The sequence below is a fragment of the Bos javanicus genome, chromosome 5, assembly GCF_032452875.1.
Source record: "Bos javanicus breed banteng chromosome 5, ARS-OSU_banteng_1.0, whole genome shotgun sequence".
Classification (NCBI taxonomy): domain Eukaryota; kingdom Metazoa; phylum Chordata; class Mammalia; order Artiodactyla; family Bovidae; genus Bos; species Bos javanicus.
This window is the reverse complement of record NC_083872.1, coordinates 109,802,525-109,825,611: the sequence shown is the minus strand read 5'-3', so window position 1 is coordinate 109,825,611 and position 23,087 is coordinate 109,802,525. Positions and strand designations below refer to the sequence as shown.

At 50.0% G+C, this 23,087-nt stretch overlaps 1 protein-coding gene, 1 long non-coding RNA gene and 1 pseudogene across 5 annotated transcripts; 1 reads left to right on the top strand and 2 right to left on the bottom strand.

The window, feature by feature from the left end:
• The first annotated feature begins 32 nt into the window (after positions 1 to 32).
• LOC133248352 (uncharacterized) lies at positions 33 to 1,808 on the top strand. The gene is made up of 2 exons (XR_009736684.1): positions 33 to 406; positions 848 to 1,808. It is a non-coding gene; the product is annotated as an uncharacterized LOC133248352 (long non-coding RNA).
• Positions 1,809 to 7,106: 5,298 nt separating this feature from the next.
• On the bottom strand, positions 7,107 to 21,482 carry PEX26 (peroxisomal biogenesis factor 26). Of its 4 annotated transcripts, none has more exons than XM_061418443.1 (5): positions 20,972 to 21,477; positions 19,859 to 19,999; positions 18,834 to 19,129; positions 16,960 to 17,106; positions 7,107 to 8,915 (listed from the first exon to the last, which is right to left on the bottom strand). In XM_061418443.1, exons 1-5 carry the CDS (start codon positions 21,184 to 21,186, stop codon positions 8,821 to 8,823), a joined length of 894 nt encoding a protein of 297 aa, XP_061274427.1. In that variant the 5' UTR covers positions 21,187 to 21,477; the 3' UTR covers positions 7,107 to 8,820. The 4 variants fall into 4 exon arrangements, with proteins under 4 accessions (XP_061274427.1, XP_061274425.1, XP_061274426.1 ...); XM_061418441.1 differs by lacking the exon at positions 7,107 to 8,915 and adding an exon at positions 8,922 to 9,981 and having other exon boundaries at positions 20,972 to 21,482; XM_061418442.1 differs by lacking the exon at positions 7,107 to 8,915 and adding an exon at positions 10,695 to 13,339 and having other exon boundaries at positions 20,972 to 21,472.
• Positions 9,215 to 9,313, bottom strand: LOC133248973 (U6 spliceosomal RNA; annotated as a pseudogene).
• Positions 21,483 to 23,087: the final 1,605 nt, after the last annotated feature.

The window sequence follows — 23,087 nt, the reverse complement described above, 5'->3', positions numbered from 1 at the left end:
CCCACCGGCCCGCCGGCGGCTCCGACTCCGCCCGCGGAGCAGCGCGCAGGGGTGGGGTGGGGGGCCGGTTCCTGCACTGCGCTCGGCTCGATCGTACTTTGTGACCCCAGCTGCCCAGGAAGGAAATGCAAAGTGCTGTTTGAGTTAAGTGTTCACGCTCCCAAACTTTAATCCTCTTCCTGCGGCAGGAAAGGCAGCTGGTTGGGGTTGGGTGAGCGCAGACACCCCCAACCCAGGAGGGGGCGGCAGGTTGGGCTCTCGGTGGGAGGGACGGGCTCCAAGCTCAGCTCTGGAGCTGCTCATCACCTCGGCTCTGAAGCCCTTGCACCTGCCCCTAGGCTGGCCTGGCTGTTGGGGAATTCACTGAGATAACGGTGAGACTCTCTCCGACCCACCGCCGCAGGAGGTAACTCTCAGTGCGTCTCTGTTCCCGCTTCTACTCCTCTGTCCCTGGACATCACCCCTCCACCATTATTTTCAAGTCTCTTTCTCCATCCGTTTATCATCTCTCGCTCTTCCTACTTTAAAGTCCAGAATGTGCAGAACAACCTCAGGATTTCAGCAGCCTCTTTTTTCTGCCTCTTTGCTAAGACCTTCTCTTGGGGGCAGCAAGTGATGTGGAAGGGCCAAGGGTCTTGCCCCACTCCCCTGGGTTGGGGGTGGTGGGGTGGGGACAATGGGTCTGGCCCTCTCTTCACACTTAAGATTTGGCCATGGGATTGATTACAGTTCCCTCACTTCCCCTCCTCCCCTCCCCAGGTTAGCTGTAAGCATTGCAAACTTCCCCACCAGTCCAAACTGAGCTGAGACAGTAAGGCACTCCAGTCTCTTCTCCCGCTCTCTTCAGGCCCCGCCCACCAAACCCTGAGAGACTCCAGGCAAATACACAGCTTTTCTGCAAGGTGCCACCACACACAGCTGCTCTGGCAGGATTCGATGACTCGCCAAGTGTCCCAGCACACAGATCCACCTTCCCTTCCTGGCTGTCTATCTCCGGCTGGTGGAGAATGAGAACATGATTTTGTAGCAATTTGTTCTGCTGAGCGTCCATTCCTGTGTTGTCTGATCTGTACTGTGAGTTTCTAGAGGACAGAGGACGGGACACGCGTCTTATTGAATATTTATTTATTTGGCTGAACTGGGTCTTAGTTGTGACATGTGGACCCAGTTCCCTGACTGGGGATCGAGCTTGGGCCCTGAGCATTGGGAGCTCGGAGTGTTAGCCACTGGATCACCAGGGAAGTCCTCTGGGGCACATGTCTTAATCATCTTTGTACTTTAGAGCATCTCAGACACAATGCTTTACACACTGATACATACAGTGCTTAATAAATTATGAATTGAATTGTCTATAAAGATCCTAAAAATTGAGAAACATAATTAAACTAACTGCCAAGCACATGGTAAATGCTCAATAAAGGATGATGACTATCATTAACTATGTATTTATTTCTCTTTGAAACTCCCATAGCATACAGTGATCACTTTATCACTTCCATGACATTTACCATGCTTCACTTTGGAATCTTTTTCTTTTTAATATTATTTGGATCTTCATTGCAGCATGTGGGATCTAGTTCCTTGACTAGGGATCAAACCTGGGCCCCCTTGCATTGGTAGCATAGTGTTTTAGCCACTGGACCACCAGGGAGTCCCTACTTTGGAATCTTGGTATGTGTATATGTGCATGTGTTTATTTCTACAAAACTGGATGGAACACCTTGAAGTCTGGGGTGTTGGTGCTCTCTCTCAAAAGTAGCTAGTCAAGTGCATCAAAGATGCACAATAAACATTGCTGAGTAAATTGATTTTTTGAGTTCTCTTTGAAATTACCAAATAAATTCTTCATGTCATTAAGAACAGGTTCTTAATATCTTGGGGGTAAAAATGATAATGACAATACTGGTGATTATGATGGCATTCAGCAGCCTTTGTCATGATGATTCCTTGACCCTTATCATCTTTCACCTTTATGAGGTTAAGGGTTGGCAGGAGCCATGTCTATGCCATAAATGCTGAACATGGCATCTTTTGGTTCCAGGGAGATAAAAAGAAGGGTAGCTGGCATACACTGAATTGTGTCCCCTCTCCCACACAAATGATTTGTTGAAGCCTTAACCCTCAATGTGACTCTATTTGGAGATGGGTCCTTGGGGCCTTTAGGGAGGTAATTAAGGTTAAATGAAGTCATAAGAGTGGTGCCCTGATCCAGTAGGATTCATGTTCTTATAAGAGGAAGAGACACCAGAAGTGTATGCACAGAGGGAGGCCGACCAAGAAGGTGGCCATTGGCAAGCTAGGAGCAGAGGCCTCACCAGAAATGGACTATGAGTTTGGACTTCCAGTCTCCAGAGCTGTGCGATAATTCATTTCTGTTGTTTAAGCCCCTCTTGTGTGGCATCTTAGAAGACTAACATAGTAGTCTGAGTCTTAAAAGTAAAAAACAGTGACTTCTTTTTGGTTTTGAAGTCCTCTGTTTCACAATTATTTGGTCTGGGGCAACCTGGATCCCACCTCCATTCTATGTTGTTCTCCCTGAGTAGAAGTTTGGAATGAAAGCAGGAGATGTGTTTTCAGTCCCTGTGATGGTTAATTTTATGTGTCAACTTGACTGGGCCATGGGACACCCAGACATTCAGACATTATTCTGGGTGTGTTTGTGAAGGCGTTTCTGAATGAGATGAACATCTGAATCGGTAAGCTGAGTAAAGCAGATTGTCCTCCCCATTGGATGAGGTGGTGCCAGGAGCCAGCGTGAGGAGCTCCGCCCATGACAAAGGTCATGAGGAAGGAGGCTCGGCATACGCAAAGGCAGGATCGAGCCTCAGGAGTCCCCCTGGAAATTTTCAGGCATCTACCCCCAAAACCAGAGTCTGCCTATTTTCTGCTTTGTGCTCTCACCTACACCTCTGACTTTACGGGGGGCTGTCCCCCACCACCTCTCTCTGAAAAAGAGTTAATTTACAGCTCCAGTTAAAGTTCCTGGGCGTGACAAGAGTGTTTCAACCTACAAACTCCTTTGGAAGTCCTCTAGCCTGCCTGAATAGGTTCTTCCGGCCACATGTGATTGTTCAGAGCCTCCCAACTGTGAGAGGCATGAGATGTTCTAAACTGTCTAATTACAGATTCCTTTGAGCAGTTAAAAGATTGATTAGAAATTGTACTGGTGAAGGGTTTTTCACTTTTTGGGCCAATGTTTGCTGCTAAGTTTCCATATCCCTTACCTACTGTGTCCCTGGCAGTGTATTGATTAATATAATTGGTGTATATGAATGTAAATAGTAGCTTTAATGTTTGTAACCTTGGACCCTTGAGTTAATTCTTTTCTTGTTATAGCCCACCACACCTTTGCCCTATAGGAATGCAACTTTATCTAATGCTTTTGGAGGGTGGCGCCTGACTTTAGAATAATCACCTTTAGAGAAAAATAAGTTTTCTGAAGAAAGGATCTTAAAATGTTAACAGGCCTCCTGGCCAGAAGATGATGTAAATCACCTAAACTTTTGCATATGATAAGTTTGAAAGCCTGGCTTCGATTAGGATCAAGGACTGCTGTCCTTGGATGACTCTACCCCTTCCCCCATTATCCCCTATGCACAACTTAAGGTATAAAAACTACTTTGGAAAATAAAGTGCGGGCTTTGTTCACTGAAACTTGGTCTCCCCATGTCATTCTTTCTCTCACCTTCTGGCTGAATTCCCATCTGGGGTGGGAAGGCTCGTCAAGCCTACTAATTTTGCCTGGGCTTCTAAGATCTGACCGGAGAGGCCTTAGTGTCTCCTCTCCTTCGGGAGAACGGGAGGACGCCTGCGGCCTACGTAGGTGACGCAAATTCCTTATTTTGGAACTTTATTAGCTTTCCACATAAACCAAGTTATTCAGCCTCTTTTCTCCACTGAATTTCCTCACTGAGCTATCCTTATTTAACCACTCTTTATATCCTTAATTAACGTTTAATTAAGCAATTGTTTCCTGATCCTCGCCGACACCGTCCCCACTTTGAATTCCCTGGATCCACCAGGGCTGGACCCCGGCAAGTGGGCCTCATCCAGTAAGCTGAAGATTTGAATTAAATGAAAGGGCTGAGTAAGAGGGACCAGCTGCCTGCCTGGCCGCTGAGCTGAGACCCTGGTCTTCTCCTGCCTTGATCTGGAGCTTACACCAGCAGCTCTCCTGGATCCAACTTGAAGACTATGTCTTAGGCTCCATGATCATGCAAGCCAGCTCCCTATTTTCTCTCTCTCTGTGTATGTGTGTCTCCTATGGGTTCTGTTTCTCTGGAGAACCCTAATACAGTCCCCCTTTTTGCAGGTGGAAAAACTGAAGTCAGATACAGGCTGTTCACAGAGAAGAGCAATGTTGCTCTTGACAGTTCGGAACTTCTCTGCTTCCCATAGAGATTTTTAAAAATCAGCCTCAAAAGCAGGTGATTTGGACCCAACTAGGATACAGCGTTTCGTTCTTGTAAAAAGAGTGAAGTAGGGACTTCCCTGGTGGTCCAGGGATTAAGAATCTGCCTTGAGATGCAGAGGACGTCGGTTTGACCCATGGTTGGGGAACTAAGATCCCACATGCCACGGGGCTTAGAACTAAACCCAGTACGCCACCACTAGAGAGACGTCTGCGTGCCACAGTGAAAGATTCCGCGTGTGGCAACTAGGACCGGGTGCAGCCAAGAATAGTGAATAGGAAAAAAGAAAAGATGGAGTTTACTTTGCCGAGGGGAGACTGGAGCCTGGAGGAAGACCTGGTACCTTCCAGGCACCCACACTGCTAGGGGAAGCTCGAGATTCCCGGAGGAAACTGTATTTGATAATAGAATTATCTAGATTTAGGCACTTGCCAAATGGATTTAACTCTGGTGATGGGTGATTGCCTGCCTTAAGACCGCTTGCGTTTGAATGCTGGGCTCCCTGCTTGTGTCCCAGCCCTGCAGGTGCTGAAAGGGAGGGGGCGCTGATGGCCACAGAATCGCAGGTGCACTGGTTCGCCTCTGAGGGCTGACCACTGCACAAAGGTGGAGGCACACAGCCCAGGCGGCCCTGCTCCCAGGCGAGTCCCCTCCTAAACCCACCATGGAGGAGGGTCTGGGTGGCCTTGTTTCAAGCAGGGGACAGCAGCGTTTTCCTGACGGTTCTGATTCCTCCTCTGCTCCCTGCCTGCCAGCTGGCTGACGTCAGAAGTGGGAGCTTTCAACGCATCCACTCCCATGGTGTTGCCTTTGATCCTGGCTAAGCTCAGCTTCCTGGGTGGGAGCCGGGGGTGGGGGCAGCCCTTTAGGCCCTCACCTGCCAGTCACAGAAAAATGAGATGGAGGGGACAGGAGGCAGTGGGCACTTAGAGCTGGGGGTCAAAGACTGACAGGTGACATGCAGAGAACACTGAGCTCAGGGAACGAAGAAAAACTCGCCTCCTTCACAAATGGGGGCAAGCTGGTCAGAGGCCAGTGGAAGCCCTGCCCTCACCCACACCTAAGGCTCTGTTACTGATCCTGTGACCACCTTCTGCAGCTGCCAGCCCTATTAAAGGCACCAAACGAGCAGCACCACAGGAAAGATAAGGCTGTCAGGTCAGTATCTCCCCTCAGGCCTTGGTGTTCTGCATACAGTTGACTCTTCACTTTCAGATGGACTGCTGGGTTCTCTTGTTTTCCAGAAATTTCACAGAATGCTACGGGTATCACAGAGATCCAGGCTTTCTCCACCATAACCTGGCCGTGTGTTAAAAGAGTTGGAAAACAGCTTTCACCATCGACGTCATAAATCCACTTTAGAAAACTATCCCAGGAAAAATAACCGTGTCGTTTCAAGGCCTTTGCACATACAGCCTGCTCAGAGCTGTTGTTTATACTAGCAAAAAGTCGGAAAGAACTAGAAGGCCCAGCACACCAGCAGGAAGGATTATGTGGCTGCTAAAAGGAGAGCTTGGAACCTCGACCGTCACCTCGTTTGGAATAAGGGTCTTTGTAGGTGTCACTAAGATCTCAAGAGGAGAGCACCTGGATTAGGGTGCTTCCTAAATCCAGCAACATTAAGCGAGACAGAAAAGGACAAGACATAGAAACACACAATGCGGTAAGGCAGGGGTGGGAGACATTCGGCCACAAGCCCAGGGACACCTGGAAGATCCTCCCCGGGGCCTCTGGAGAGAGATGCCCTGACTGCGGACTTCCAGCCTCCAGAGCTATGAGAGAGTAAGCTTCTATGGTCTGAAGCCCCCCGGCTTCTGGTCATTTGCTTCAGCAACCCCAGGAGACAAATGTGTATAGTAGAGAAGCAGTAATGCTGAAAACTGAATAGATAATATTAAGAACATAGAAAGCACTAGATACATGTTTATGCAAACAATATGCACGTGTATGGAAGAGAAGGTGAGATGATGTTGCTTTTATGCATTTTTTTTTTAAAGTAAGGTTATTTGAATGAACATATTTCATGTCTTACAAATATAATGACTAATGTGGCCTGTTCACAACCCTGAAAATACAAGTCTGGCCACCCCGTGTGGCAGGACAGCCACCCCAGGACCATGCTGTTTTTCACTCTGGTCAAGTGGACATTGGAGTCTTGACCCCAGCAGCACCACCTCACAGATCCACCATTAAAATCTGAGTGTCCACCCACACCTGCTTCCCTGTCTGAGACAGAGTAACTCCCTCTCAGGCCACAGTCCCCTGCCTCTATCTTTACCAAATACTCTCTCACAAACCCCATCACCTCCCCACTCTCCAGCCTCACCTTCCACAAGCCCGAAGAAAAAGGTGAGGCAAACAGCATGTCATTTCTTGACCTAGTCCTGATTAAACAGCCCCAAGAAAGTGTTAACTCGCATTTGCCTATGTAACAAGACACAGATCCCTCAGGGACCATTAATCTTATTTAATCCAACTAAATGTGCTATATGCAAAGTCCGTGTCTATTTAACCTATTTCATGCACCTATTTCAAATATTTTAAGTGGATTTTATCAAAAAGACTTAACCATCCTATTTTATAATAATAAATATTTTGTAGTATTTTAAATACTCCATTCCCTGTATCATTTAACACCTTCCAGTCTTTTTAGTAGACGTTTGCTCACATGACACAAAAGTATCATAAAGAAAATAAGGCAGAAAAATTTTATCCCCATCTTTAAGGTACGAAAATAGAGACCTATTCCCCTCATATGTGGAACCTAAGAAGAAATGACACAAACTTACTTACAAAACAGGAAGAGACTTAGAAAACAAACTTATGGTTGCTGAGGGGGAAGGGACAGTTTGGAACTTTGGGGAGGTCATGTACACACTGTTGTATTTAAAATGGATAACCAATAAAGACTTACTGTATAGCACATGGAACTCTGCTCAATGTTACATGCCAGCCTGGATGCGAAGGGGGTTTGGGCGAGAATAGATACATGTATGCAGAAAGCAATGGCACCCCACTCCAGTACTCTTGCCTGGAAAATCCCATGGGTGGAGGAACCTGGTGGGCTGCAGTCCATGGGGTCGTTAAGAGTCAGACACGACTGAGCGACTTCCCTTTCACTTTTCACTTTCATGCATTGGAGAAGGAAATGGCAACCCACTCCAGTGTTCTTGCCTGGAGAGTCCCAGGGATGGGGGAGCCTGGTGGGCTGCTGTCTATGGGGTTGCACAGAGTTGGACACGACTGAAGCAACTTAGCAGATACATGTATATGTATGGCTGAATCCCTTCACTGTTCACCTAAAACTTCCACAACATTGTTAATCAGCTATACCCCAATACAAAATGTTTTTGGCACTACAAAAATAAAAAAAAGAAAGAAAGAAAATAGAGACCTGAAGATTAGACGACTTTTGCAAAGTTACAGAGCAATTCAGCAGCAGAGCCAGCATCTCTCTATAGGGAGAGATTTGCTTAGCTTTTCTGCCATCAATCAACGTTGATGCTACTGTTAATGTGACTTTTCTCTAAAAGGATTTCGGCAAAAATCCTTTGGTTTTTCAACCAAGTCTCCAAATATTACCTGATGCTTGTCAGTCCCCATCTCAGATGGTAGAAAAGGTGACAAGGGTATGTGAAAAGTTTCTGAGGTGCTTGAAAAAGAGCTTGTCAACAGTGTGAAATGAGAGCTGGGGGTCAGTGTTAAAATTAGAAGTGGGTCATAAAACCCAGCCCTACCAGGTCATCTGGGGAGGGACAGCGGCTCTGGTGGCCCCCACCCCTCTTCTACCTCAGCCTTTCTGCCAGCCTACCCACCCGCCCACTGGCTGCAAGGCCCTTCTGCCGGCCTGCAGTTCAGCCAGCTAACACTCTCCTGAACAAACCCCATCTGCAGCCACTTTTTCACAGGTTCTCAAGTACTGGGGTTACCAAGAGGGCTGGATGTTTGAAAGATAAAACAGGAAAAAAAAAAAAAAAAAAACCACCATTACAGTAGTTATCTCAGAGGCATGGGATCACAAGTCCCAAATTTGCTTTTATACAATTTTTTAAATTTCTAAAATATATCAGTCAGTCCAGTTCAGTTCAGTTGCTCAGTCGTGTCCACCTCTTTGCGACCCCATGAATTGCAGCATGCCAGGCCTCCCTGTCCATCACCAACTCCCAGAGTTCACCCAAACAAATGTGCATCGAGTCGGTGATGCCATCCAGCCATCTCATCCTCTGTCGTCCCCTTCTCCTCCTGCCCACAATCCCTCCCAGCATCAGTCTTTTCCAATGAATCAACTCTTCGCATGAGGTGGCCAAAGTATTGGAGTTCAGCCTCAGCATCAGTCCTTCCAAAGAACACCTAGGACTGGTCTCCTTTAGGATGGACTGGTTGGATCTCCTTGCAGTCCAAGGGACTCTCAAGAGTCTTCTCCAACACCACAGTTCAAAAGCATCATTCTTCGGCGCTCAGCTTTCTTCACAGTCCAACTCTCACATCCATACATGACCATTGCTTAAAAAAAAAAATTTTTTTTAATCTGTTTTTATCAAGTGGCCTGGAGGCTGGCCAAAAATATCTGGATCCCACTTTAACCCTGGAAGAATGGCACACATGGGGGTTTCAGTAGGGCCCTGTGTCCACTGCTTTTTTCTTTTTTGAGTATAGTTGGTTTACCACGTTGTTAGTTTCAAGTACACAACAAAGTGAATCAGTTATACATACAGCCAGTTTTTAAGGTTTTTTCCCACATAGGCCATTACAGAGTACTGAGTAGACTTCCCTGTGCTGTACAGTAGGCCCGTACTATTTTTAAAAATACCGAATGCTTCACGAATTCATGTCATCCTTGCACAGAGGTCATGCTAATCTCTGTATTCCAATTTTAGCATACGTGCTCCTGAAGCGAGTACCATGTTCGTTGCTCTTAATTCAGCTCCTTGTCATCCAAGAACCAAGATCTCCAGAGGTAGAGAAGCAACCTCCTCATTAACAATTGCTATGTCAAGTTCCAAAGCACCGGGCTGGCAGGTGGTGAGGGAAGCCTAGGGAGGGGAGCTTGCCTGAGAGAGCACACGAGAGAATGACAACCCACAGCCCCTCCCAGGTGCAGACGCAGCAGCCCACCAGCCCGGGGCCGCTCCAGCCGGGGAGCAGAGGGGAGAGGCGGACAGACGCCCTCTCCACAGTTCACATCAGGCCTCTCTGCCATTTCCTGTGGCTGGCTTAGTGGTTGGCAGAGACAGTGCCACCCCAGACTTAGAAGTGGAGCGTCTGGGAGTGTGAAAGGCTGGCTCTCAGCTTTTCACCAGGTACCAGGCAGGCTGGACAGAGGGCTGCATTTGCCAGGAAGTGGCAGCAGAGGTGTGATGCCCATCTGTTCCTCTCAGACTCGGGCTCAGAAGAGGGTGGAGCGGCTCCATGGCATTACAGGGAAAGGTGTGGGGCTTATACTGCGAGGCCGTCACAGAAGGGAGCACGGGGCAGCTGAACAGAGTGAGGCAGCTCTGCAAGAGCGGATGCGGACAAACACCCAAGACTGGGTTTAAAAGCATGGCACACGTGTGCAGCATGCCATCATCTGTGGAGAAAGAGGAGCTTAGCATCAGAGGTTACGTGGAAGGATCCAGGTGGCAATGGTGGTGGGCAGGGGGCCAGGGGTGCGGAGCAGGAGGGAAAGACACCCTCTGTGCCTTCTCAGTTTTAGACACATAAAACATCGTTTTTAAAAGAGCATGAACACGTGAGCAAACACATCCATGGTGTCACCTGCCACGTGTCACAAAGCCACGAGATACGCCCTCAGCCCCTCTCTAGAGGCAGCACTGTGTCCTCCCCTCCACTGCCCACCCGACCCGTGACGGCCCGTGCAGCCCAGCTGCTCCTTACCTCACCATCTCCCCAGCTGCCCCTCAGCCCCGAGAACCGTCATCTCAGAACCAGTGGAAGCGACCCACTCGCTGGGGCCGAGGTGGCACGTGTGAGGATGGCAAGCTCCAGTGGCTGGTTTTTGGGTACACGAGGGGCACCGTGAGCAGTGAGCGACGTGGATTGTGGAGGGGACTCCTGTTTTATGCAAGCTGAAGCCTGCGGGTCACTTCACCCTGGGATCTCCATTTCCTTAACACACAAAGCAGGGGTTGCAATGGGGGAGTCTGTCTAGATCACACGCCGGCAGCCCACCTCATGGCCACTTCTCCGGATCTGTTGTGTACTGGGTGCTTTGAGCACAGGCCCACAGAAACACGAAGCGAGCTCTCCGTGCACGCTGAAACATTCTGGGAGCCCCACAAAAAAGTGGAACAAACAGGTAATAACAGATTTTATTTAGTCCAATATATGCAGATTATCATTTCAATATGCCATCAATATAAAAATTACCAAGTCTCTACTCTTTTTAGCTCTGTGTTTGCAATCAGTGTGTATATTTACACAGCATCTTGATTTACAATACGCGATCAATATAAAAATTACCGAGTTTCCACTCTTTTTAGCTCTGTGTTTGCAATCAGTGTATATTTTATATTTACACATCTTGATTTGGCCCAGCCACACCTCAAGGGTTGAAAGGCGGCTGAAGCTAGTGGGGACCTCCCTGGTCAGCACCGGTGCTGGAGTGACCAGGTGGCCTGCCTTTCGCTTCAGATGTCATCAGGCTTCACGCTGAGGCCGGCCGGAGCAGCAGCTGCATCCCCAGACAAGGCCCAGCCACTCGAGCAGTGGGTCCAGCTCCTTGCCAGATGAGGGGAGCTGGGGCTGGATGCCAGACAAGACTGCAGAGCAACTGGCGAACAGGAAGCCAAGATGCCCAAGGCCTGGAGTAGGGTCACACGGGCTTCGGGGCGACAGAAGTCAGGGTTTCCACAACACAACCCCCCTCCCCCACACTGAAGCAGAGGCTGCTGTCAGTTACATCCACTCATTCTCCGACATGCCTCTGAACACCGTCTAACCCCTGGCCCTCAGCCGGGCAGTGAGGACACAGCCACCCCTCATGGGGCTCCTACCCGAAGCAGGAACCTGCTAACACTGCCCTGGAGGCTCATTTACTCACCCAACTCACCCAAAAATTCCTGTGAGAGGACAATCACCTTAGAGATGAGGTTAAATCACTTCCCAACAGCATCACACCAACAGGTGGGAGGGCAGCCTCCCACCACTTCAACATTGCAGTCACACACCCCAGCTTCAAAGAGGCCCCAGAATCCCACAGTTGCAAGGCATGGGGCCACCACTGCAGAAAGCATATGAAACAGGGGCCAGGAGAAGATTCCCAGGGGCAACCCACCATACGAGAGGGGAGCTGGGCCTCCAAAGGATTAGCAGGCGCAGAAGGTAAGAGGTGTGAGGGGTGCAGGGCTCAGAAAACCGTGACTGCCAGCAGCTGGATCAGGCCCCATGTGAGATTGGGGTGTCGGCCAAAACCAGTGCCCAAGGTCCCTACACTCCATAAGAACTGGGGTTTTACCCTCAGGCCAGGGGAAGCCACTCAAGAGTTCTATCCGTGGCACGAACAGGACCAGGTTTTAAAAATCACTGTAAAGGAGAAATCCCCGAGCCTGATCAGCTCCCTTTCTCTCAGCATGTTTTACGACACCCTAGGACTTAACCTCCCAGGGCCTGAAGCTTACTCACTCCATCATTTTATGAAAGCGATGCCGCTGACCTGGAGCTCCTGAGGGTCTTAATGCAAAGCTGATAAGTCCCTGGTTTTCCTGGCCTGCTAGGCGCCTCCATCCCCCAGCCCCACAGCAATGGCCTCCATGTCCCCGCAGAGACAGGGAGGATTCTTGGCGGCCACTGAGAGAAAGCACTGAAACATTTCAGCTGCACAACCGCAGGGCCCTACTGCCTCCCACCCCCAGACAAGGAGCAACATCGTTCACTGCCTCCCAAGCCTCCCCCCTGCCCAACCCCCTCCACACATCCTTCCAGCTCCCCTGATTATCTGCTCCATTTTCAGTGCATCAGCTTTTGAGGCTGGCCTACTTTCCAAGGATGCAGAAGCAGAAACACTTGTGTGTTATACGAACAGCAGAACATAACTGGAACAGGACACAGAAAGGGGGGAGCCAGCAACAGGGTGTGCCAAGGATGCAGCAGAAGCCAGTGAAAGAACGAGCAAGGCAGAGCGCAAACCATCACCTTGAGGGGGGTGGGGGGCAGCAGGAAGGAAGGGGCAACAGGAGGGAGAAGGCAGAGAGACCTCCTCACACAGCCCCGCTTGGCCACTGACAGCTGGAACAGAGCTTAGTCCAGGAGGCAGCTGCCCAGATCCCCTTACCCAGTTAGAAGAGGACTTGAGGCTCAGGAAGCCATGCTCAGTGTAAGCAGAGGGCAGCCCACGGCACATCTCCGGGCTTGGGGAGGAATGGGGAGTGATAAGCCAGACCAGACTATGGAGCCTGTCCCGGGGACAACCTTCAGAGGTAAGTGTTCCATGCAAGTGCAAGGCCAAGGTCCCCCAGCCAGGACCTTGCTCTGAATTTCCAGCTGCATGAACCTGTGGCCTGAAAGACCAACCCCTGCTTCTGCAGGAAGACGGATCGTGTCAAGGAATGTCAAGGAGGAAGCACTCCCTTCCCACAACCCCTCCTCTGCAGGGCTGTGCCTCTTGTCTCCATAAAACCTGCCAGGCCCGCCAGCACGGGGCGCAAAGGGGAGGATGCTGAGGCAGCCTGACACAGTGCCCCAGCCAGGTCAGCTTCCCCTGGAATTAGGCTGGCTGCGCTGGCAGGGCCCATCGGCTGCAGGAAGCAGGCTGCCAAGGATGAGTGACTCTGCTCCTCCGGCAGGCTTGGGGCACAGGGGGTTGAGGCGAGCAGGGACGACCACTCAATGCTGGATGGGAAGCTGGCAGAGAGGAGGAGACACGGCCTCGCGGATCCGCTGGAAGATCTGAGCCAGCTTGTAGAGGAAGGGCAGGGAGCGGGGAGATGCTGCAGGGAGAGGCCAGTCAGTGCCCGCCCTACCCCTCCCACCCCCCACTCGGCCACTCCTCCCCCAAAACTCTCCCACCTGGGGAGTGACCATGCCAGTGCCCCTCCTCCCCTCCCAACGGGAGAGAATTTCCCTTTCTCCAGAATATAATCTCTGGGTTGTATTTTCTTTATGTGGATGAGAGAAAACTTCAGTTTGCTGAGAAAAAGATCCAAATTTATTATGTTTTAATCTAACTTTTTAATACTAAAAAGTTGGTAATGATGGCTGCCTCTGTGTAGATGAATTTGGGAAGAGACTTTTCACTACATTCCTCTTTGTGCCTTTTAAGTTTGAAGCCAAGCCATAATACTACCTCTTTTTATCATAAGTTAATTATATTAACAATAAAAGTAAAATTAGCCTCTTTTGAATGAGAGCTGAGCTGGCTGCTTTGGTTTGTTTTTCCTTATTTGAATTACTGATTTTTTAATAGACTTTCTTCCTTCTTAAAAAAAATACGTTACTTTTAAGAAAGTGATTTCAGTCCACCCTCTTCATGTCCTCCTGGCCGGGTTCTAACTGCAGCCCAGCCCTGGGCTCTCACCAACCTGCACGGACTGTCCTGGGCGCTCCTGGAACAGCCCCTTGCCATCCCCACTCAGAAGTTCTGAGACGCCAGACCCCAGGGTTCTGAGACTGAAGGACTCCTAAGAACCACAAAAATCTTTCTAATTTTTACTTTTAAGTCTCTGGAATAAAGTAAAAGGTCAGAGGGTGGACAGGACTGAATACAAACTCCTAAGCTTTCCGAAGGGCTAACCAGTGACTCTCCTCAAGCAAACAGGGCTGTTCAGAGGGATCTCCTGCTCAGTACCAGCCATGGCGTCAAATGGACAAGCTGAACTGTGCAGAAGCAGCTCCCAGACAAGAAAGAGGCAAGTGGGGACACAGAAGGGTTTAGGGTTAAATGAAGAGCAGCAGACAGAATGTCTGTGTGACCCTGGAGCAGTCACTTCTCTCTGGTTCTTAGGTTTCCCAACCGAAAAAGAAAATGAAAGTGAAGGGATTGAAATTAAGGGTTTCCAGTTTTCCTTTCAGTTTTGAAAGTTATACAACCCTAAGTCTAAATTCATGAGAAGAGGTTAGGTTGTAATTCACACAAAGTCACACACAGAAAAGTTCACGAGTGAGCTCCTAACCTCTGGCCCAGTGCTCACAAGGTGAATTCACCCTCGGGAAAGAGCACAGCAGAAAACAGCAAGAAATCATCAAAGTGTTCGGAGGTACCACCTCATACTGGTCAGAATGGCCACCATCAAAAGTGAAAGTGAAATCGCTCAGTTGTGTCCAACTCTTTGCGACCCCATGGACTGCAGCCTGCCAGGCTCCTCTGTGCATGGGATTTTCCAGGCAATAATACTAGAGCGGGCTGCCATTTCCTTCTCCAGGGGATCTTTCCAACCCAGGGATTGAACCAGGGTCTCCAGTATTGTAGGCAGACGCTTTTACCATCTGAGCCACCAGGGAAGTCCCCTGCCCCCATCTCCCCCCACCAAAAAAAAAAAAAAAAAAATGCTGGAGAGGGTGTGGAGAAAAGGGAACCCTCCCACACTGTGGGTGGGAATGTAAATTGGTGAAGCCATTATAGAGAACAGTATCAAGGTTCCTTAAAAACTAAATACAGCTACCGTGTGACCCAGCAATCCCACTATTGGGCATATATCCAGAAATAAACATAATTCAAAATACACGTGCACCTCACTGTTCACAGCAGCACTATTTACAACAGCTAGGACATGGAAGCAACCTAAACATCCTTTAAGGGAGGAATAGACAAAGATGCAGTACACACACACAGTGGAATATTACTCAGTCATAAAAAGGGACAAACGAAATGTGTAGAGACATGGATGAACTGAGAGGGTGTCATAGAGTGAAGTTAAGTCAGAAAAACAAGTATCGTATATTAACACATATGTTGTGCAATCTAGAAAAATGGTATAGATGACCTTATCTGCAAAGCAGAAATAGAGACACAGACGCAGGAAACAAATGTATGGATACCAAGGTGGAAGGTGGGAGGAAACTGGGAGAATGAGACTGACATACATATACATATGATTGATATACATATCAATACTATGTACAAGATCGAAGCTGATGGGAACATAGTGCACAGCACAGGGAGCTCTACTCAGCGCTCTGCAGTGACCTGAATGGGAAGGGAGTCCAAAAGGGAAGGGTATATATATACATACAGCTGATTCATTGTGCTGTACATTGGAAGCTAACTCAACACTGTAAAGCAACTATGCTATGATAAAAACTACACAAGTAAATAAAGAGGAATCACTGAAATGTTCAAAAACAGGGCACTGTAAAATCAATTATGGAAGTTACTGAAAACTGGAATATTATTTAGTTGTGTAAAGTTTTAAAGCCATTTTTTTTTTTTTTTTGGTGGGGGGAGGGCCACAATTCATGGCTTACAGAATCTTATTTCCTTGACCAAGAATCGAACCCAGGCCTTCAGCAGTGAAAGCATGGGGTCCTAACAACTAGATCGCCTGCGAATTCCCTAAAGCCATGTTTTAAAGAATACTTATAGGGGGATGAGGAACTGGAAGAAGGCTGTCAAAAAGTCCTTTTAGTTATAAGATAAATAAGTATCAGGAATGTAATGTACAACATGATGACTATAATTAACACTGCTGTATGTTACATACCAAAGTTAAGAAAGTCCTAAGAGTTTCTCATCACAAGGAAAAAAATTTTTTTTCTATTTTTAAAATTTTTTATCTATATGAGAGGATAAATGTTCACTGTACATACTGTGGGAATCATTTCATGATGTATGTAAGTCAAATCATTATGCTCTACACCTTAAACTTATACAGTGCTGAATGTCAATTACATATCAACAAAACTAGAAGAAAAAAGAATACTTAACGACAAGCAAAACTGCATCCACATCCAGAGAAAGACTAATGATTACAGTAGCTGACTGCAGGCTGATTTGTTTTCTCCGTCATACTTTTCTGTTTTCCATATTCTCTAATATATATTTTTCCTATTGTATTTCTACAACAAAACATGTTTTAATCTAATGTTATTTTTTTACACATTATGATGAAGGTTTTTCTTTTTCAATTCTGAGGGGACTTCTTGGTGGTCCAGTGGTTGAGAATCTGCCTGCTCGTGTTTGATCTCTTCTCTGGGAAGATCCCATATGCTACAGAGCAGCTAAGCCCATACACTGCACCTACTGGAGCCCAAATGCTCTACAGCCTGGGTGGCAACCACTAAGCCTAAGCCCCACAACTACTGAACAGCCCCTACTTGCCACAACTAGAGAAAGCCTGCGTGCAGCAACAAAGACCCAGCACAGCCAAAAAGAAAATAAATAAGCCCTGAGGCTCTACTCAGAGTTCACCCCTGGACGTCCAGAGTTGACAAGGCAGAATGGACTCTCTCCAGGACTGGTCTCTCCTTCAAGGTGGGCTGGCTCCAGTTCAGGTCCACCAGCTCCTCCTTGCAGATGAGACCATGGAAAACCCCCAGGAGGGCTCCCAGGCCCAGCCCTGGTCAACCGCCCTGTCCTGGGAGGGTGGGTGGGGAGGCAGGTGTCCTCACTCACCTGGATCAAACCTCAACACCAGGAGGCAGAGGAGCAAGGCGGCCAGCAGGCTCTTACTGAAGGGCAGAGAAAAGAAGTGGCTGACTGCAGAGTCCCAGAGCTGGCGCAGCAACGTCAGTAGAGACAGGAACTTGTGGGAGGAGGAGCCTGGCGGGGTGACAGAGTAGAACTTCAGTAAAGAAGCAGCTTCCCGACTCCAAGCTTTGAGTCTAAGTCGAGCCAAGACTGGTTTCCTCATGCAGTCCACAAAATGGTTCAAAGGGAGCTCCCAGGCATCCAGAGATGCCTTCAGCACTGATTATATCAGAACACCAGCTCCATCCAAGAGGACTGTGACGACACCAGACACCAGCTCCACAGGAGAGGACTCTGGCATCACCAGCATCAGCTCCAGAGGAGAGGACTCTGATGCCACCAGATACCAGCTCCAAAGGAGAGGGCTCCGACATCACCAGACGCCAGCTCCACAGGAGAGGGCTCCGACATCCAGAGGAGCGGGCTCTGACGTCACCAGACACCACCTCCACAGAAGAGGACTCTGGCGTCACCAGACATCAGCTCCAGAGGAGAAGACTCTGATGCCACCAGATACCAGCTCCAGAGGAGCGGGCTCTGACGTCACCAGACGCCAGCTCCACAGGAAAGGACTCCGACGTCACCAGACACCAGCTCCACAGGAGAGGGCTCCGACGTCACCAGACACCAGCTCCATCCGAGAGGACTGTGACATCACCAGACACAACCTCCATAGGAGAGGATTCTAACATCACCGACACCAGCTCCAGAGGGGAGGGCTGTGACGTCACCAGACACCACCTCTGTAGAAGAGGACTCTGACGTCACCACATACCAGCTCCACAGGAGAGGGCTCTGACGTCACCAGACACTCACTCCACAGGGGAGGACTCTGATGTCACCAGACACCAGCTCCACAGGAGAGGACTCTGACATCACCAGACACCACCTCTGTAGAAGAGAACTCTGACACCACCACACCAGCTCTGTAGGACAGGACTTCAACAGAAATGTCAACTTAGCTGGGGAACCTGGTACATCTGGTGTTTCTTTAACAGCTTCACAGTATTCTTCATATTCTGGCCTAAGACATATGCACAGTTACATAGCAATAATTCTTGATGATCAGTAAAGGCAGAAAACAAAGGGCACCTCACAGGCACAGTGAAGAATCCCGTCTTGGACTGAGCACAAACATGAACATCACCTTCAAGCCCTGAAGACACCCTGGACTCGCCATCCGAGTGCCTCCTCCCCAGGCACGGGACAGGCAGAGGGTTTGTGGAGTTACATGGAGTCCCTGAAGCCAACCACCTGCTGCAAAGAAGTGAGCCTGCCTCAGCAGGTCCCTGCTCTTAGGCACACAAAGAAAACACCTCAGAGACAGGATTAGTCTCCTGAGGGCTGAAGGTCCTCCGTGTATGCCTATTCTATGTGTCACGAACAGAGAAAACAAAGATCAGGGGGTTAAAAACCACCAGGAGGAAAACTTCAACTCAGCATCAGGAAGAACTTCCCTGCACAGCCCTCCACAGCTGAAAGGCGCTGCTTCAGGAGATGGTGAAGTAACATCCTGGCCAGGCCAGCACAGAGGAGACAGATCTACTGACAAGGGCCCATGGAGGAGATGACTTTCAGGAGACAAAAGTAAGGCTCTGAGACCTGCACCACCTGCCTCCCAAAGCCAACCGCAGAGGGGCTGGGCTTTCAAAGCACCTCAACAGATTTCTTATCCTGCAATCTGGAAGTTACTCATACAAAGCATTGTTCCCAAGGCCCAGGAAGGTCATGAGGGACCCCACGTCCAGGAAGAAGCCCTCAGCTTCTGCACAGAGGGCTGCAGAAGGATGATGTCCCACCTTCCTGGTTTAGTGTCCGCGTCTCCTCGGAGCCAGAGTGCCCATGTGTCTGCTGCTGCCTCGCTGCACTAACGGCCTGAAGCGCATCCAGCCGCTGTTTCTCGCTGAAGGCTGCAGAGCCCACCACCAGCTCTTCAGCCTCTGACAGGAGGCCCAGAGGAAGTAGCACTCGCTGCAGGTGAAGTTCTGCTAAGGATCTATACTCTGGAAGGCCCTGGTTGTCAGGGTCTTGAAGCCAAGCACGGACTCCATCCAGCACAGCTCCAGGCTCTTGCATTTTACTGTATAAAAGAACACTGCAGCCCCAAATAATCCAATCCCAGAAAAAGAGTGGTCAATGCTTCACGGTTTGTTAATTTCTCTTAACCACTAAACTCCTCCTACCCAGCCCCTCCTTTGTGCCCTCAAGTCCTTCCCTAAGGGACACTGACATGGTAAGAATCAGGAGCTCTTAGAAGCAGCAAGCAACTCTCAGCTCTGGCACCCCCCCCGCCCCGTTCTGTCACCCCACTTCATGTCTCCCATCCCTTCCTCTTTTCCCTATCACACTCCTAAATTCCTTCTTCCTCATCTTTTCATGCATATGTTTTGAGTCTGGAGGGCGCCAGGGGGACAGGGGGTGGGGGACAGGGAAAGAATTAGATTTAAAGGGAAATGGTATAGAAAGAAAAAGATGAGATATGAGAACTGAAGGGGTGTGATGTGCTTAGTCGCTCAGCCATGTCAGATTGTGTGTGACCCCAGGGACTGTAGCCCGCCAGGCTCCTCTGTCCATGGGGGTTCTCCAGGCAAGAACACTGGAGTGGGTTGCCATGCCCTCCTCCAGGGGATCTTCCCAACCCAGGGATCAAACCCAGGTCTCGCACATTGCAGGCAGATTCTTTACTGTCTGAGCCACCAGGGGAGCCCAAGAATACTGGAGTGGGTAGCCTATCCCTTCTCCAGAGCATCTTCCCGACCCAGGGGAAAACCCTCTTGCTCCTGCGCTGACTCAGTGGGGAAGCAGTAAGGACCTAAGGACCTACCACAGTTCCAGGACTTTGGGGGGCAGCTTCTCAGGAGCCTGGTAATATTGAAGAACCCAGGACAGGACTTCCCGCCACCGATCCATTTCTGCCAGGGCCTGGATGCCCACAACACACAGAGAGCATTTCACCTCCAAGGAGCTGTCCGCAAAAAAGCCAATTTGGGAGTTCAGAAGTGGTTCCCCTGCACTGCCATGCCCACCTTCAGCCCAGGACTGTTCTTTACCAGCTCCCAAGTCAGTAGCAATTACCTCTCACCTCCCCCCATCCCCAGTATTCAAGAGGGCCTCACAATTATGACCCGTCTCGTGAGCCCCAGCAAGAGAAAACTGCCCTTTGCCCAGGAGCTAAACGTTTTTATAAATCTAAAGGCCAATCAGCTGTTGACCAGCACACGTCTCTGTATCCAGGTAAAGTCAGGGTTAACCAACAGGAAGCGTTCATTTACTCCCAAGGGGAAAAGAACAGCTGCAGCACAGATGTGGGTGCAAAGAGGACCAGCCCTAAGAGTTTGCTTAGTGAAGAAAGGGCAGAAGCAGTCTCCGCCCGAGCGCAGCATCAGAATCACACCCTCAGCCTTTACAGCACCCAGTCTTCACCGACCCCCAAACACTCAGGGAAGGCCCCCCAGTTCATCCTTCTCTGGGGCCAGCTTTGACCAGTCTACCCACGCCCTCCCTAGTATGACCTAATCCAACGAGCAATGCAGGACCAAAATTTCAATTCTTTGATCCAATCTTACAAGAGGACCAGAACACGACTCCTGCTCTGAACCCCAACCCAAGGAGTGAGGGGGGCTTCTTCGGGGAGGGGTGGAAGGAGAGGACTTCCGGCACCAGCTTACTACAGTAATTTAACAAATCAATTCTATCTTCCCATTAGACCATTCTACCCTGATATAGGGAGAAAGAATTGATTGTGGGGTCCCACTAAACCCCGTTTACGTCTCGACCGTTTCCTCCGCGGAAACCGACACAAGGTGAGTCCCTGCTTCGCGGAGAAGCACCGCGAGGAAAACAAAGAATAAGGGTCGCACAAGCAACCAGACTGCAGGAATGCTGGCGTCTGGAGGCCTCCCACCGTCCCCGGAGGCGAACCGAGCCCCGGACGTACGCGCCCGCCGGCTCCTCCGCCAGGCCCTGCCAGGCGCGTTCGCAGGTGCGCAGCGCCGCGCCGAAGTCCAGGTTCACCACTAGCAGGTCGGCCGCCTCCTCCAGCAGAAGCGCGGCCGCCGACGGGGCCGGGACGGCACGCACGGGCTCGCTGCTCCGCAGGGCTCCCCCGAGCGCCCTCAGCGGGGCTGCGGAGGTTGCGGGGTCACTCTTCATAAGTGCGCGCCAGGACGCAGCCCTCTAGGGGCGCGGGGTGTGCGGTGCAGTCTGGGGAGGAGGAAGGGGTGGTCTTCACAGGCTCTGGCGCGGGGCAGCCTGGCGCCCTCGGATTTGTGCAGCACTGAGTCCCTGGGCACCCGGTCCCACGACAAGGACTGGGACCCCGGCTGGTGTATGGCCGCCCGTGGTCTTTTCAGTTGCAGGGCCGCAGCCGCGGGCTCGGGAACACGGGGGCCGACATCTTGCCTGCGCGCGCAGACCCGGACGACGCTCTGCCCCCGGCGGCGCGGGGCATTCTGGGAGGTGTAGTTCCGCTCTTGGAGCTCTCGTCCTCCAAGGGAGGCGAGGGACTTCGGACTACAAGCCCCGGCAGCCCGCGCCCCGGAAGTTGTCGCGGCGAGAGGAAGCCCGCCGACGGAAGGCGCGGAAGGGGGTATGGGTGGAGGCGTGGGCCTCCGGCACCTGCGCCCCAGGTCTCCGGGATGCAGCCCCGGCAGCGGGCGGTAAAGGCAGTCCGTGTGCCGCCTCCGCCGGTCCCCCGTCAAGCTCACGGTCAGTCCACAGTGGGACTCCGAACCTCGTGCCAAATAGAGTTCTCGTGAAAAACAGAGCCGTACGGTGTGTGATGCAGTTTGCAATAAAGCCCTGAGACAGAGCACGTATTCCTTACGTTATGGCTGTAATAGTAATTATTAAGTGGTTGTACGCAGACACAAGTTACATTTATTACTGCGCTTCACTCAGGTTTTTCGGGGCCTCTCAAGTTTGTACTAAACCCTAGGTTTTCCAGTTCCTACCCTAAGGTCTCCTGAAGGGACTCCTCTTTGATTACATGAGACAGGCCAGGCCAGGAGCAAAGTCAGCACCTGATCGCGTCAGCGTCCCCTTCTCTGGTCACCAGCCTAGGCCCTCATCTCTACATAAAGCCCTCCCAGAAGGCTGAGGCAGAAGCATCAGATCCTTCAGACTCTGCGGATGAGGAGTATGGAGCCATAACCATATAAGGCCATAAAGCCGGGACTTCACTCACTCCGCATATACCTAGCACCCTCTAAGTGCCAGGCCTTCTTCTAAAGGCTGAAGACAGAACGTGAACACAGGAGACAAATATCTGCCTCTGTGGAGCTTCCATATAGTGAAAGGACGCAAAATTAAAAATAAGTAGTATGTCAGATGGTGATAAATGCTAAGGACAAATAAAATAGGAGAACTTGAGAGTGACAAGACTGATGACACCTAACCTTGTTTTCTAATAGTAAATCCGGGGCTGGAGAAGAGCAGAGAGACAACCTGTGCTCAGACTGGCCCCTGTTGGTGGGGTCACTGCCCTTAGGACCAACATGTACTCAGTGTCTGCCCTAAATCCCTCTTCATCTCCAGGCAGTATTCATTCCCACGTAGTAAAATCCAGAGGCAAACAGGCCTCTGGGAAGTGTGGATCGGTTCAAGGCTGAAGTTACCAGGATGTGTTATCAGTTATGCCTGAGGTCTCACAGCAGATAATGAAGATCAGTAGAAATAACATAATTATTGGACTTCAAACAACCAAACAAAAAAACCTGTTCCTCAGAGCTGGTTTTAGACGTCATCTTCAGGGAAGCAGTAGTAGCATCAAGAAACAGATGTGATCAGGCCTGGGCTAGTTGCAACTAGCACAATCAAACCTTGGCTTCAGGAGTGCCACCTGAAAAAGGCCCTTTTCTTAATCCCTAAGGAGAAGGCTCTTGCTATGCCCAGGCCTCTCCAGGAGACGGCAGCACAGCCTTAAAAGAAGCTGACCTGCCAGTAGGTAGGTCTGTGGCTGCCAGAATGAGGTCAACGTATTTAAGGAAGTGGAAGCTTGCAAAAAATAATTTAAAAATAGGATTGTGTTCTATTTCTGTGTTTCATCCAATCTC

Excerpts from the sequence above, each read along its gene's own strand:
- PEX26 (XM_061418441.1), bottom strand. The coding sequence starts at position 21,186 with ATGAAGAGTGACCCCGCAACCTCCGCAGCCCCGCTGAGGGCGCTCGGG. Across the intron at positions 20,000-20,971 it reads GCGGAGGAGCCGGCGGGCGC|CTCCTTGGAGGTGAAATGCT; the intron begins GTACGTCCGGGG and ends TTTTGCGGACAG. Across the intron at positions 9,982-16,959 it reads GGTGTTGAGGTTTGATCCAG|ATGATGGCATGCTGCACACG; the intron begins GTGAGTGAGGAC and ends CTTTCTCCACAG.